Source organism: Phocoena sinus, chromosome 15 (genome assembly GCF_008692025.1).
Source record: "Phocoena sinus isolate mPhoSin1 chromosome 15, mPhoSin1.pri, whole genome shotgun sequence".
In the NCBI taxonomy this organism is placed as follows: Eukaryota; Metazoa; Chordata; class Mammalia; order Artiodactyla; family Phocoenidae; genus Phocoena; species Phocoena sinus.
The window spans coordinates 71,818,972-71,834,582 of record NC_045777.1 but is presented as its reverse complement, the minus strand read 5'-3'; the positions used below and the strand labels follow the sequence as shown (position 1 = coordinate 71,834,582).

The 15,611-nt window shown below is 58.2% G+C and overlaps 2 protein-coding genes across 2 annotated transcripts; one reads left to right on the top strand and one right to left on the bottom strand.

Annotated features, from left to right (window-relative positions):
* The first annotated feature begins 515 nt into the window (after positions 1 to 515).
* Positions 516 to 9,368, top strand: INO80E (INO80 complex subunit E). The gene is given in 10 exon segments (XM_032606893.1): positions 516 to 689; positions 847 to 917; positions 1,131 to 1,183; positions 4,188 to 4,266; positions 4,371 to 4,441; positions 4,444 to 4,481; positions 4,861 to 4,980; positions 8,784 to 8,807; positions 8,809 to 8,861; positions 8,863 to 9,368. Coding segments are annotated over 10 exon segments (732 nt in total). The 5' UTR covers positions 516 to 608; the 3' UTR covers positions 9,005 to 9,368.
* On the bottom strand, positions 9,064 to 14,169 carry DOC2A (double C2 domain alpha). The gene is made up of 11 exons (XM_032606890.1): positions 14,055 to 14,169; positions 13,094 to 13,371; positions 12,655 to 12,734; positions 12,362 to 12,436; positions 12,122 to 12,231; positions 10,789 to 10,915; positions 10,648 to 10,707; positions 10,410 to 10,573; positions 10,196 to 10,277; positions 10,010 to 10,106; positions 9,064 to 9,921 (listed from the first exon to the last, which is right to left on the bottom strand). The coding sequence occupies exons 2-11, from the start codon at positions 13,356 to 13,358 to the stop codon at positions 9,776 to 9,778; spliced, it is 1,206 nt and encodes a 401-aa protein (XP_032462781.1). The 5' UTR covers positions 13,359 to 13,371; positions 14,055 to 14,169; the 3' UTR covers positions 9,064 to 9,775.
* Positions 14,170 to 15,611: the final 1,442 nt, after the last annotated feature.

Below are 15,611 nucleotides of genomic sequence, written 5' to 3'. Positions count from 1 at the left end.
GAGTATCCGTCACGGGCCGCTTGGACCCAGAACTCTGCGAGACAAAACTTGCCTTCCGCGGGCAGTTGGAGAGTCTCGCGGTTCCTTCCTTTTCTTAGAACGAATCTCTTCTGAAGGAGAATTCTCGTTAGAAACCGATTGGGAGCCGGCTACACCTTTGGATGTAACAATCAACCCGCGACGCTGCCTCTGTTCGTGGTCACGGGCAGCAACTAGGCATCTGTGATTTTGAAAGACAGAAGGAAAAGGGCGTCCTCGCCAGGAGACTAGGAATCCGAGGAGGAATGCCTTCTCGTGGCTTCAAATCGCTAAGCACATTTCGAATCAGTAAGGGTGCCCTCCAGCGTCCGCCATCTTTGTGACATCATCCCGTCGCCGCGGCGCCATTTTTAGCGTATCCCCTGGAAGCAACGTTCCTTTCCCGGTATTCCCCAGGAGGGCAGCCGGTGTGGTTACGATTCCTGGGCGCGGGGCACGGCGGGAGTTGTAGTCCCAGCGGATACAGCCCTGCCGACTCTCCGGAAGTGGAGGTGGGAGAGGCTGGGCTGAGCCGGCTCGGGGTAGCCCGGCTCCCGGCCAGTGCTGGGGCGCTTCTCCCGGGGCGGGTCATGAACGGGCCGGCGGACGGCGAAGTGGACTACAAGAAGAAATACCGGAACCTGAAGCGGAAGCTCAAATTCCTCATCTACGTGAGTGCTGGGGTGGTGAGGCGGTAGGGGGTGAGGCCTGGTGCTCGTAAGACTTCAGTTTACCTGTGTGTGAAGAGAGTAGGGTGAGCTGTGGCCGGCGTCCGGGCTCCATTTACGGACGGCCGTTGGCTCAGCTCCCACCTTGCCGGTAATACAGGAACACGAGTGCTTCCAGGAGGAACTGAGGAAGGCGCAGAGGAAATTGCTGAAGGTGTCCCGGGACAAGAGGTGAGACACGTTGAGAGGAGGAGGGAGGCCAGCGGGTGATGTGGCTCCTGTGGATCTGCATTCGGATCCCATCCTGGAATGGGCCACAAATGCATGATAACTGCCTCGGGGCTGTTGTGAGGCTCCAACAGGCCAGCTGGAAGGGACGAGGGCCCAGGAGAACATTGCAGAGATGGTAGTAAACACTCTTGTTCTTTCCGCCCGTTCCCTCAGTTTCCTCCTAGACCGACTTCTGCAGTACGAGAACGTGGATGAAGACTCTTCTGGTGAGCAAGGTCATGAAAAATTGGTGGAGGACATGCTCCTGGCACTCCAGCAAGCTTCCTGGGCCCTCCCTTTAGGCCGCGGAGGCCAATACAGCCTCCAATGGTTCTTAAGCCTAGTGGCTTGTCGTCCTCCTCACTATTCTTTCACTCAAGTATAACTGAGTATCTGCTGTATTTCAGGCAGTGGGCTTTGCACAGAGGATACAGTGGTAACCAAGATGGATAAAGCCTCTTGGAATTTGTATTCTCGTTGGGGGTAGTAAGTAAGCAAAGAAATAAACTAGAATTTTAGATTTGAGGAAGAAAATCAGGTTACGTGGTAGGATTAGAGTAGAACGGGGGTTGATAAAACTTTCTCTGTAAAGGGCCAAGTAATAAGTATTTTAGGCTTTGAAGAACGTACAATTTCTGTTGCGCCTATACAGCTCTGCCTTTGTTGTGCAGAAACAGCAATAGGTGAGTTGTGAATAAGTGAGTATGGCTGTGTTTCAATAAAACTTTATTTATGAATGTGAACATCATAAAACTTTCACGTCATGAAATATTTTTCTTTGGAGTTTCTTTTCCCCCAACGATTTAAAAATGTAAAAGCCGTTCTTAGTTACAGACCATACAAAAGTAGATGGCAGGCAACATCTTAATAAAGAATTCAAGAAAGGCTTTTTTCAGGAAGTAATGTTGGAGCTGGGACCTAGATAAGAAGAAGATGTGAAGATGAGTGAGAGATTTCCCACAGAGGGAGTCACAGATGCAGATTCCCTGAGGTAAAAACGTACCAGGTTTTTTTGAGGAGAAGGATGAAGCACGTAAAGCACTGTTCTCAAACTTTTTTGAGCACCGTTTACAACCAATAATAGATTTTACATCGTGACCAACCCCCACGTACTTACTTGCTTATAAAACAAAATTTAGTGAAATAATGTTAAGAGCCCTATATGCAGTTTGTTCTGATACTTTTTAGACTGCTTTTGTTTTTTTTTCCATTTAGTGCTCGTTGTAAATCAGTAAGTTGAATTTGTGACCCACTATTAGGTTGATACCCACAATTTGAAAAAGGTCCTAAGATGGCCTTTGTGGCCCAGTTTTTCTCATAAGCCATGTCACATGCCAATCACCTCTCTCCATGGTGTCTAGAGCAAGGGTCAGCAAACAGCCAGATTGCTTGTTTTTGTTTTATTTACTTATTTATTTTTGGCTGCATTGGGTGTGCGTTGCTGCGCGCGGGTTTTCTCTAGTTGCGGCGAGTGGGGGCTACTCTTCGTTGCGGTGCGCGGGGCTTATTGCGGTGGCTTCTCTTGTTGCGGAGCATGGCTCTAGAGCGCAGGCTCAGTAGTTGTGGCACACGGGCTTAGATGCTCCACGGCGTGTGGGTTCTTCCTGGACCTGGGATCGAACCCATGCCCGCTGCATTGGCCAGCGGATTCTTAACCACTGCCCCACCAGAAAAGTTCCCCAGATTGCTTGTTTTTGTAAATAATGTTTTATTAGAACATTGAACACCTATTCATTTACATATTATAGGAAGACAGTGGATGAGGTCAAAGAAGTAGGTAGGAGCCAACTCATGTAGATCATGGCAAAATATTTGGCTTTCATTCTAGCTTCTCATTGCCTTCATGTTCCTTCCTGGAGGTCTTTCAGTTAACTTGCTTTTGGAGGGGGACTTCAGGATAGGAGGCGTGAGGGAACCCAGCCTGTTTATGATCAGAGTGGGATATAGCTGAGAAACAAGAGCCAGAGACATAAGCCACCACTTAAATCCTGGAGAAGCCCACAGTGTGGTCAGGGAGACACCCATATATGACAGTGTCCTAGTAGAGTGAGGAGAGCCGTGACCAGTGAGAGTAAAGGGTTCTGGAAGAGTCAGCCATCAACTGGGCCTGAGGGATTCTGGGAGACTTTTCAGAGAGGTGACATTTAATCTACTTCTTTCTTTCTTTTTTTTTTTTTTTGCGGTACGCGGGCCTCTCACCGCTGTGGCCTCTCCCGTTGCGGAGCACAGGCTCCGGACGCGCAGGCTCAGCGTCCATGGTTCACGGGCCCAGCCGCTCCGCGGCATGTGGGATCTTCCCGGACCGGGGCACGAACCCGCATCCCCTGCAGTGGCAGGCGGACTCCCAACCACTGCGCCACCATGGAAGCCCTAATCTGCTTCTTAAAGGATCTATCTGAGCAGAGAAATCGGGAATAACGTATTTTACGTGTAAATGGTTATCTGTTAAGTGAATGATGGGCCTTCTAGGTAGAGGCACAAATCTGGGAAATGAATTTTGGTTTTGAGAAAATAGGTTGGTGTGATGTGAAGAATACAGTTTGGTTGGGAGACCAGAAGGGTGGGGTTGGGGCTATATTAAGAAGCACTTCAAATGCTTCCAGGCAATTGGGAAGGATGTGATCAGTTTTGCGTTTTATGTTGTTCTGTCCTCGGGGAGGACAGTGGGTGGCAGGAGAGGTGAGATTGCTTAGCAGGTGATTTTGACATGGTGCTGACCTGACCTCGTGACAGTTGGAATGGGGAACAGTGAGTGAAGGTAGGAGAGATTTGAGGGGCAAATTACCAGGACCCTGCATATGTGGAGTGGGGCAGAGGTAAGCTCTGGACAGCTTAGGCAAATAAGAGAATAGCATAAAATGGTCAGGAGTCAGAGGCCTGGGCTCAAGTCCCAGTCCAACACCTTCCTTTCTGAGCCTCCGTGACTGCATCTGAAAAGCGGAGGTGACGTCTTCCCTTTTCTCCTTGGATAGTTCTGAAGACAAGGAGAGGCAGTGAATGTCAAGCACCTGTTCAGAGCCTGGCACGTAGAAAATGCTTGACAGTATGTTACCAGGGAGGAGTCCAGGCAGGAATTAGGTCGTAAAGGACATTTTAAGGAAGCTGTGGGCCTCCCCAGAATACACCTGTGTGCCCTTCAGATTCCCCAGAACCCTTCCGTAGAGTTGAGATTACGCCCCTCTGGGGTAGACGGGGACTCCCACCCACTACTTACCAGCCCTCCCCTCACAGACTCAGATGCCACTGCATCTTCAGATAACAGCGAGACAGAGGGGACATCCAAGTTGTCGGACACGCCAGCCCCTAAGAGGTGAGAAGAAGCCATCATTCTTCCCGGGAGGGTGGGGAGTGGGGGTTGGAGAGGGTACCTGGGCTGCCTCTTGCCTCTGACCCCCTCCCCTGTCCTTTCTCCAGGAAGAGAAGCCCTCCGCTGGGGGGTGCCCCCTCCCCCACCAGCCTCTCCCTGCCTCCTTCAACAGGTTTCCCCTTCAGGCCTCTGGGGCCCCCTCCCCATACCTGAGCTCGGTGAGTTGGGGTCAGGGGTGGGAAATGGTCAGATGCCTGGGAATAAGGTGGGCATCATTTGGGCAGAGGGGTCCAGGCCTCAGGGTGAAGCCAGCCCAGCACCAAGAACATCTGTCTGGGTGTGGCCAGCAAGCGTGCCTCGGAGGGGTGTGAGTCGGGGCTGCCTACTTCTCCCTGGTGTAGGAATGGGGGACAGACGTGACTGAGGAGAGGAGACCCCAGGACACAGTCCTGCTGCTGTCCCCTCCCGTCTGTTCTCAGGAGCCGCACTCATCACCATCTCTTGTTTTTCCATTCTTCCTCCTGTTTGCATTTTCTTCCTTCTACCCCCACCCCATCCACTCATTTCCCATCTCCATCCCCTCACTCCCGCCTGCAGCTGGCTTCCCCCACCTACCCCCCATTCCCTTCTGACTACCTGGCCCTGCAGCTGCCCGAGCCCAGCCCCCTGAGGCCCAAGCGGGAAGAGAAACGGCCCCGCCTGCCCCGGAAACTCAAGGTACCCTGTTTGGGGGACGTTAGGGAGGGGCCAGAACGGCAGGACAGCCACCTGAGGGAGGCTCAGGACGGCTGGGGGCCTGTCCGAGAACGTTGAAGGGCTGATTTGGGGCTGCTGCTGGGGACCCAGCCCAGGGTTAGGCGCTGAGGGGGCGGGTCCCAGAAGTCCTGGCTCCCAGGCTCCCTGTGAGACCAGTCAGGGCAAGCCCAGACTCGGGGCAGCTCAGAGTGAAGGTGGCTGGGGGCCAGGCTCATTTTCACAAGTGTTCTGTATTGCCAGGCAGCCCCCCAAGGAGGGGCAGAGTTGTGGGATCTAGAATCAAGTCAAGGTTGCACCACTTAGAAACCATGTGGACCGTGACCCTCTAGGTCTCAGGTTGTTTGTCTGTAAAGTGAGTGATCAAACCACGTGTAATCAGCAAGTGTTGTGGAGCGTCTGCTGTGTACCAGGCACTGTGCTAGTGCTGCACCATACAGTAGCGAACAGAGCAGAAATCCTGCTTTCATGGAGCCCATGTTCTCGAAGGGTAGGCAGGAAACAAGATAAATAGGTAACAATGTAGAAAGATAGATTCAGATAAAGAGCGTGGGAAAACACCAGAGTACGTGGGGCTGATGTTTACAGTGGGGTGGTCAGAGACTTAAATGAGCAAAGCCCTCTGGCTCTCTGCAAAGTGTTTCATTCAGGAAGAACCAGCACAGGGGCCCTGGGGGTGGGTACGTGTTCGGCTTCTTCAAGGACTAGGAAGGAGGCCAGTGTGGTCGGTAGGAGAGGGAGAGGGAGAGTGACCAGAGAGCAGGTCAGAACAGCACCTGAGGGGCAAGGCTGTGGAGGGCCTCGGAGGTGTTGGGAAGTTTCTGGCTGGTACTGTGAGTGAAACGGGAGCCACTGGAGAAGGTGGGGCAGAGGGGCATCTGATCTGATTGATGTGTTAAGAAAACTGCTTGACACTGCAGTGAATAGGCTGGTGGGTGGGGGGGTCAGGATGGAAGTGGGGGATACCAGTGAGGAGGCTCCTGCGGTCAACCAGGCAGCAGGGGGAAGGGTGAAAAGTGGGTGATGGGTCTCTTTCAAAGAATGAGCCCCAGGAAGAGCCGTGTGGGCTGTGAGAGAGAGGGACGTTGAGGGTGACTCCAGGGGTTTGGGCCTGAGCAGCCAAAGAAGTGGCCCTTTTCTGAGTCGGGGAGGACTCTGGGAGGAGCAGGTTTGGGAAGGAAGGTGAGTTTGGCTTTGGATGTCTTGAGATGCTGTCTGGAAATGTCAACGAGACAACTGGGTAACATGAGCCTGGGCCGCACGGGGGCCGTATTTGGAAGTCACGGGCAGGGAGGTGGATGGCGAGGAGAAGAGGTCTCTGCACCCTGAGCCCTGGGAGAGATGAGGACACGGAAGGCACAGTGCCCTTCCAGCTCTGAGTCAAAGTGAAATAAGGACCGGGCTGGCAGCTCTCAAGTTGGGTGGACTGGAGACTGGAGACTCTGGAGCCAGAGGTGGAACGGGAGCCCTGCTTGTGGTGGTTAGGAGTGTGGGTTTCTGGAGTTCTAACCCCAGCTCTGCCACTTCCTCCCGCGTGACCTTGGCCCTTGAAGCCTGGAAGATGAGTAGATAACGGGTGACGATTACTGCTCAGCTCCTGCTTCACCGCTACTTGGCAGGGGTTCCGCTTCCTGGGCTGGGGCGGACTGGTGGAGAGAAGGCACGGGCCAGAGAAACCTGGAGCAGAGCGTGGAGGCGTGGCGTGGTGTGCGCTTGGCAGTTCAGGGCTCTGAAGTGCTGGCTCCTGACCCAGAGGCGTGGTACAGTGAGCTATGTTCGGGGCAGGCAGGGGAAAAGGGCCCAAACCAATGGCGGTGCATGGGGGAGGGGAAAAATCAGGGACGGCCTCAAAGAACAGGTGACACTTGAGCCCAGGGTGAGAGTCAGGCTGAGGCGGTTGTCGGAAGGAAGGCGGGGACACGGCAAAAGTGGTGTTTGGGCTGGAGCCGGAGGGGTGAGAGCGAACAGCCTAGGAAGGATAGGGTGGGTCAGGTCATAGAAGGCTGTGTGTCCTATGAGGAGAGTGGGGGTCCCCTGAAGTTTCTGGGTGTGGTGGTGTGAGAGAGGGGAGGGGACGCTGTGAAGACTGAAGCAGGTCAGTCAGGAGCCTGGGCCTCACCCGTTTTTAGCTGGGTTTCCTCCACGCACTCGCCGTGCGACTTGGGCGCGTCATTTAACTCTCAGGGCCTCCGCTTGCTCCTCTGTTCGGTGGGGTCGTTGTGAGGATAAAAATGAGTTAAGAGAGAGAAAACACTTAGCCCGGGTGCCTGTCCCTCGTGCGCCACAGATAAGCATTCACTACCGTGGGTCACGCTGAGGAGGGCCATGACGTCAGTCCAAGCAGGGGTAGGACATGGGGCCTCGGGTAGGTAATCAAGAGGTGGTGGCCAGAGGAGGGGGACAGTCATGCCACCGGCCTTCTCAGTCGTGCGGTGGCATCTGCTCCCGTTGTGTGCACATGAGTGCCTGGTACTGGGTGCAAGGGTGCTGTTCAGAGCTTGGCTTCCTGTCTGTCATCCATCCTGGCAGACCCCCAGTCGCTCCGACATACAACCCACTCTGGCCCTCCATGTCACCTAGGAACAGCGGCGGTGAGGGGGGCCGCCTTGAGAAGCAGAGAGTAGGCCACAGGGGCCCGAATGTGTTAAGGCAATCAGAAGGGCCACTGTGAAGGACTACTGCCATCCCCGCACCCCGGGGCCAGACTGGACACTGCCTGGTGGGGACCTGGCAGGCCTGTGCCTTCAAACCTCCATTTCCAAGCCTCCGTTTCCTCCTCTGGCTGATGACCTCTCCTGCCTTCCAGGGTGGTCGGAAGAGTGAGAGAGATCATTAATGGAAGTCATCTGGCACATAGTAGGTGCTCAGTTTGTGCCTACAGGCAAAGCAGGAGGTCCACAGATCTGGGAAGGATTCAGAAGGACCTGGCAGGGGTGGGGCTGGAGGGTTGGGTCAGGACAGAGGCCACCTTCCCAGCCTCAGAGCACAAAGGCAGGACCTTTGACAAATAGAAAAGGACAGTCCAGGTGGAAGGACTGGCCTGTTCTCAGGCACTGCCTGTCCTGAGGGCAGCGAGGAGCCGGAGGCCCCCGAGTACAGGAGTGACGCGCTCAGGTCTGTGTTCTAGAGAGCTTACTCTGGCTGCAGTGCGGAGGAGGCGCTGGATCTGGGAGAGGCTGAAGGCAGGGAGTCCAGGTGAGCTGAGAGGAGGGCCTGGCCTAGGCCGGTGGCTCTGGGGATCCCACAGAGGGGCCCCTCCAGACACAAGAGGTAGAAGCCTCACACGGCTGGGGGTGAAGACCTTTGACACCCTCCACCAAACCAGTGAGCCCCTCAGGAGGAGGAGGGAGAGGAGGCCAGTGTGGCAGGTGGTACTGGAGGTGCCCAGAGGCGGGCAGGCAGGCACTCCAGGCTGGCTCTGGCACTGGCTGCTATCCCAGGGGCAGCCACAGTGCCTGACTGGCAGGACAGGGCCCGGCCTTTCCCTCCTGGTTTCCCATGAGACTCCCTCCACCGCCACCCTCATCAGCACTTCCATCACCAACCCTCACACCCCACGCACTTGCTGGTGTGAGACTCTGCAGGGCTGAGGTGGGGCAGGCTCCCTGATTCCAGCCGTGGCTGGCCTAGCTGTGTCCACTACCCCTTGAATGAGCCTTTGCCCCCTTCCCCATCCCCTGGAACTGTCTTAAGGGGCAGTGCCAGCCTCCTGGAGGTCCCAGTGCCTCCCTGATAGCCCTCCCTGTGTTTCTCCCCCACTGCTGCAGATGGCGGTAGGACCCCCCGACTGCCCCCGTGGGAGGGCCGCTGACCTTCCCAGGCCGGGGTTCTGGGGCCGGCGTGGGGCAGCCCTGGCCCCACTGCCCCACCCAAGATGCCTCCCCCTACGATCCTGAGCGCCGTCCCTCGGCAGATGTTCAGCGATGCAGGCAGCGGGGACGACGCCCTGGACGGGGATGATGACCTGGTGATCGACATCCCGGAGTGAACCCCTCTGCCTGACCCCCTGCCCCGCGCCCTCTGTGTCAGCACACATGAGCCCCCAGCTTCCGCAGAGACGTTTATTGACGCCCGGTTGCCATGCTGTGGCCACTGACACAATCAGAAAAGGCGTAAACATGCATGAATGTCCCCCAGAAGGTGGGCCCTCTCCAGGGAGGGCAGGGGCCCTGCCTTCACATCCCAGCCCAATCCAGGGGACAGTTATTTAAATGAGTGGGCCAGGAGCATCTGCCACCTCTCAGAGAGGCAGAGACCCTGCGGTGGCCCCCGCACTTAAAAGGGCAGCTGTACAGGGCTCGGTGGTGGTGGTTTTTTTAATGAAGATTCTGCATTAAAGGAGTGCCTCTTTTTGTGTGTGTCATTTTCATTTTTTGGAAACCTCCTCCTCCAAACCCCCCCTAATCCGACCTCCTCCCTGGAGGGGAGGGGGCCGGGCAGCCTGGAGAGGCAGGAGAGAGGAGCAGCAGCCGGGTCCTTGGGGCAGGGGCACTGTGGCATCCCCCCTGCAGGTGTGCTCTGGATGGGTGGTTTGCATATTTGTCTGTTGTAGCGAGTCAGGCAGGAGGAAGTTTGCATATGTGAATATAGATCTCCACAGTCCCTCACAAGAAGACAGGCCCACGGTCACGGAGACACGAAACAAGACAAGTAGTGCGGGGTGGGGCCTCCACCCCGTGTAAACGTGCAACACACTCGTGCGAAGGCTGCCTACTGGGCCCAGCCCTGAGGGCCCTGTGCTGGGCGGCCGCTGTCCTGCTCAGGCTGAAGGCAGGGCTCCGGCTGCCGGGGGCAACTGGCTGGTCAAGGTGTGCCAGCGCTCCAGAGCTGCGTCCGGCTGCTGCAGACAGTCACTCCAGTGCTTCCGGGCCTCTCTCCGGGCTCCTGGCCCCAGGGCCACGCCACCTGGGAGCAGTAGAGGCAGGCAAGATCAGGGCCGGGCTCACTGCCAGGCTGCCCTCCATCAGCACCACCCAGCAGGCTCCTCCCTCACCGATGAAGTCGTTGGATTTGCCAATGTCATAGTCCCAGACTGTGACTTCCAGAGTCTTGCTGGCCAGAGTGGAGAGCTCCATCTCGTAGAAGAACTCCTGGGACAGGGCAAGCGACACCTTCCATGAGGCGCTGCCCCCACTCCCAGCCCCAGCCCCACTCGATTTCTGGCCTCTGCCCCATTTACCTCATTAAATTCCGGGTTTAGAGTCTTCTTCTTCACACATGTTTTGTGCTTGGATTTCTTATCCACGTCTGGCCTCAGGTACCTGCCGAGGGGGAGGAGGGACGGGGGTGGGGCAGCAGGTCAGTCAGGGACAGGCCAGGCCCAGAAGAGGACAGGGCTGGTGGCAAGTCCCTGGGGAGGGGAGGGTGGGCCTCGGGGCAGGGCGAGGGCTCACGTCTTGACGTAGGGGTCAGAGTAGCCGTTGACGTCCATGGCAGCCAGGTGGGCGCAGCGCACGATGCCCACCAGCAGCCCACGGCGCCGAGAGCTATAGCTGAGGTTCAGCAGGATGCGCCCGCGCTCCTCCAGCAGCCCGGGCCCCTGCTCCACCTGCTCCAGCTGCCAGCAGACGCGGGCGTCAGCCGGCACCCTCACCACCTCCCGCCCAGATGCGGTCCCCGTGGGTGGCTCACCTCCTTCAGGTAACAGGAGATGCCCCTCAGCGCCACAGACATGGAAGAGGGTGAAGCCAGCTGAGGGGGCAAAGAGAAAGTTCTGGAAACCTGATCTCCCCAGGGCCCCCTTCCCGTGGTACCCCGCAGCCTGGCACAGACCGGGACCTGGCGCTCAAGGCAGATGTTAAAATGCTTCTTCTGTGAAGGCTTGAGGCGGCGGAGGGGTACACGGATCTCCCCGATGAACTCGTTGTGGCTCAGCTTGTCTTCATCACAGACGGAGATCCTGGTAGGGAACTGCAGGGTCAAGGCCCCCTGGGGTACTTGAGCCCCACTCCAGTTTGGGAGAAAGGTCCTCCGACTGAACTCTGAACACTCGAGGCTGGTCCCAGCTCTGCCCTAAATACTCTACACCTCACTTGTAAAATGGGCTGTCTCAGGGCTGTGTGGGGAGCACCAGGCCTGGAGCTGGGGGAGGATGTTTTGATTTGCCCTGTTCCTCTGTGCCTCCCTTTCCAGCTGCCCAGGCTGTCCCCGGCCCATCAGGACCTGCTCGGCTCCTTGAGGAAGCCCTCACAAATCTTGGGAATGCGACCACACACACACACACACACACACACACACACACACACACAGCCTCCATTCAGGGCCTGGGGACAGGATCCAACTGAACATGCACAGGGTGTGCACTGGTGGATGTGGGTCACGGGTCCAGGATGTAAGAGCTAGAAGGGCCTGAAGGAGCCTTGAGCAGTTGGACCAGGAGCGCATACCTCCCCCTAGAGCCCCTGTCCTTTCCTGTGTGGAGCAGGGAGCCAGCCTGGGAGAGGCTCATGAACCCAGCAAGTAAGAGATTATTGCTTTCACTTCCATCCGTCTCGGTCTGCAGCCCCTTTCCCTGCCTTCTGCTGTGACACTCTCGAGCAGCTGTGTCATGCAGAGGTGTTCAATTCCCAGCTCCGCCACCTAGCAACCACATGACCTTGAGCGAGTCACTTAACCTCCCTAAGCCTCATTCCCATTTCTGTCGCTTGAGACTTCACTCCTTAGAGATGTTAGGGAGACAAGGGCAGCAGAATGGGCAGAGCTCTGCTGCATAGGTCTGACTTAAGTCAGGGGCTCTGAGAAGGGGTCTCAGTGAGCAGGGAAAGACTGCAGGAGGAGGCAGAGCCTCAAATGATGAGTGGGATTTAGGCCGGCAGAGAGAGGAAGCAGGAAGAGACACGACAGGCAAAGGTCAGGAGATAGGAACCCGACCAGTCGCAAGAGGGCGGTCCTCTGTTGAAGGAGCAGTAGGAGCTATTTGGAGGGCAGGAACCCAGGGGAACATTCTGGCCTGCTCCCGAAGGGGACAGGGAGCCACTGATGGTTCTAGAGCATCCGAGGGCTTAATGGGAGGTGGGTCGACCAACCAAAGAAGGTTCCAATGACAGTTGTCCCCAAGGAGGTGCTGAGCTGGACTCGTTGGTAACCGGGAGGACAGACCCCTCACCTGAGCACCTTGTGGGTGATGTCGTCATCTGTGATTCCGCGGTACGCCAGGTCCTCGTTCCACACGGGATTCAGCGTGTTCCTCTGAGTCTTAGTTTTTAGCTTATTGGCCTTAGGTGTGGGGACGAAGGGTTCACAGTACGTGTCCCCCAGACCCACAGAGGCTGGAGGCAGACGAAGGCTGGGGGCAGACCCACAAGCTGGGTCAGGCTGGGGGGCGAGGGTAGGGGGAGGCCGTTACCTTGCAGGCTCCAGGCAGCAGGTGCAGCTTGACGTAGGGGTCGGCCAGGCCATTGAAATCCATGGGCTTGAGGCCCTGGAGAGGAGGGGAGGGAAGAGGGCTGTGAGCTCCCAGCCTGCCCACCCTCCCTCCCTCTCTCTGCAGTGTGGACCCTTGGGGGCGGGAGAGCCAAGATGGGTGCTGGGAGAGGAGCAGGAGTCAGGCCTGGGGAAGGGAAAGGAGGATGGAAACGCACCCCTCTCAGGGTAGGGGGCAAACAGGGCCAGGGCTCTCGGGGGGCAGGGAGTACCCACCTTGGCCCTGAGGATACTACAGTGCAGAGTGCAGGAAGCCTGGTCGTAGAGAAGGTCAAACTCCAGCGTGCCCAGGGCGGCTGGAGAAGAGGGAAGAGGTAACCTGAGTCCGTGCGTAAAGACAGGTGTGTGTGAGAGACAGGTGGGCAGGCCTGCTACGTGTGCCAGCTGTGAAGGTTTGTGCGTGTCTGTGCCTGTCAGCCTGCTTGTGTGTGCACGTCTGGGTCCCTGGCTGGGCTGCAACTGGTGCTCTGTGGGTGGTTGAGTGTCTCAGCAGAAATATTGAATATTGAGCCTAGCTGAACCTGTCATCTCCACTCTGACTGCAGCTGTGGTGGCGGTGCCCGCCGCCTCCCCACCCCCAGCAGGGCCCCATCCCCTTCCCACAAGCCTGGAGGCCCCCATTAGCATCCTGGGCCCTTCAAGCCCGCAGACTCACTGGTATCATCCGAGTCATAGCTGTCCACCTCAGCTCCATCCTCGGGCGTGGTGGCCCCAAGGAGGGCTGCAGGGGGTGCCAGGGCCAGGGGGCCCAGATGAGCAGGGGCCTCTCCGAAGCCCCCGCCACCCCCTTCAGGTCCTGGTCCCCGGCGGGGGAAGTAGTCAGAGATCTGGCGGATGGGCCGGATGGGCCCCGGGCACACGTTGATGGCCATGTGCTCCTGGATGTTGATGGTCATGCGGTCGCCCCTGCGGCCCCTCATGCAGCACCCCTGGCTGGGGGAGGGAGGTTCGAGAGAGCTTGAGCCCGGGTCTGACTTCTCAAACCTACCCGTCTGCTGGCTGAGGGCCAGGCGGCACCCGCCAGGGTCTGTGGGCCCTCACTGGCCTCCCTTCCTAGGTGCTGAGGGAGAGGGCAGCCTGTGCCCGCTGACGGGCAGGCAGAAGGCCTGGGCCCTCCAGACCCCAAGCTGTGCTCCACGGGGCTGGGCTGCCAGCCCACTCCCCCCAGATAGGTCCTGGCTCCACCTCAGCCTTGCCCACTTTCCTCTAGATTGTCCCTCTGTCCTCTTCCCAGCGCCAGCCCCTCATTCTGGGCTTCTGTCTGCCCTGGGCCCTGCCTACCCCTGAAGCTGCCCCCTAGGCCCCCTCCTCTGTCTTTCTGAGGCTCTGACTATCCTTCTGCACCAGGCGCCTGTCTGGTCTGGGGGTCACCCACCTCTGAGGTTTTCACTTCCCACTGTCCCTTCGTTCAGCCCCAGGATCTGCCCGCCTGCCTGGGCCCCCATCCGCTGCCATCCAAGGTGAGGACCCCTGCCTCAGATGCCTCCTCCTGAAACTGGCTCTCCAGAGGAGCCAGAAATTACAGCCTCCGGGAAGCTAAACACCCCCAGGGGCACACACAGGCTAACACACACTCACCCTCACCCTCTCGCCCCCGGCAGCCCAGCCCCCTGCACCTGTCTCTGCGCCTCCAACAGGTGCCCAAGCACTGGGGGGCCAGCGGGTGCGAGCTGGGCGGTGGCAGCCGGCGATTCCCAGGGCGGCCGGCGAGAAGAGCGCCGAGTCCGGCAGTCTGAGCCGAGAGGGAGGGAGAGCAGGAGAAAGTGCGGGGAGGAGGGGGTGAGCGAGGTGGAGGCGAGGATGCAGCCGGCGCAGGCGGCGCGGGGCGGGGAGGGGCGGACGGAGGCTGGGGAGGGGGCGGGACTCGCCCGCCGGCGCCCGCCCGGGCACACTTAGGAGCGCACACGGGTGCACACACATTCACGGGCAGGCTGACACACGCATCTTGCACGGACACTCCCGCGCACACGCCTGTGCCCACGTGCGCACACCACAGTCATGCACAAACCCAGACACGCGCTGGCACACTCACCCAGGAGAACTTCGCACACACACGCTCGCAGACACACGGGCTCCCTGCGCCGCCAGGAACCCACAGTGAAAACTGCCCGGTGTTCCCCAACTCCTCCCCGCGCCGCCCCCGCGCCGAGCCGGCGGAGCCTCCCTCCGCCCCTCTCTCCTAGCTTCCCTCCCGGGTCTCCAGGGCAGACCACCGGCCTAGTTGCCATGGCGACGCCGGCTCCTCCTCCCTCCCCGCCCCCTACCTCGCGCGTCCTTATGCCCCTCCTCCGCAGAGAGCGTTTGGAGGAGGGGGGGGAGGGTGTCTGGCCCTCCCCTACCAAATATCCGTAGGGGCGGGGCCTGTGGGGGCGGGGCTTAGAGATCCGCAGTGACCCAGGAACGGGCTGGGGAAGGGGGTCTGATCCGCCTACGGTCCCTGGTTTGAAATCTCGGGGTCTCGGACCCTGGCTGGGAAACCTGAGAGTCTGAGGCCTGAGGCTGTGGCTTCCCCCCACGCCTCCTTCCGTTAGTTGTTCAGGATTCCCTCCCGTGACCCAACCCAGCCCCCGAGGGTCCAAGTCCCCTTCTCAGGGATGGCATCTCCTTTGGGAATCCGCCTTCCCTCACCCTCCCATCTCCAGTTGTCCCTCAGGTGGAGCGGAGCGTGGGGTTTCGCTCTGAATGCCTCAGAGCCCCGCAGGCCTTCCTCCGCTCTCTGCGGTCTCTCACCTGAGCCCTGCCACCTGCCTGTCAGTCTAACTCCAGCCTTTGATCTTGGCTCTCCTTTGTCCAAAACTTGCCAGCCCCCAATGACAAAGTCCTCACAGTGACCTGATTCAAGGCCCTTCAGCCCAAGACCCTGACTTCTCTAATCTCATCCCCCGTGCTCATCTTGCTGGCTCTCAGGACCATTACTTGCGGTTCCCAGAACACACCTGGATCTCTCAGACCTGTGGACCTTTGCTCATACAAGTTCCTCAGCCTGGAAGATCTTTCCTTTCTTCAGGGGTCATCCTGGAACCCCTCTTCCTAAGAGACTTACTGGAACATCTCCCCACCCCCAGCCCAGCCCCCAGCTTCCAGTGCTGTCTCTGGTTTGTCATGTCTGTTTCCATTTCTGTCTCCCCCACTACTGGGGAGCAGAGGCTGCCGCATGCTAGGCCTGGCACTAG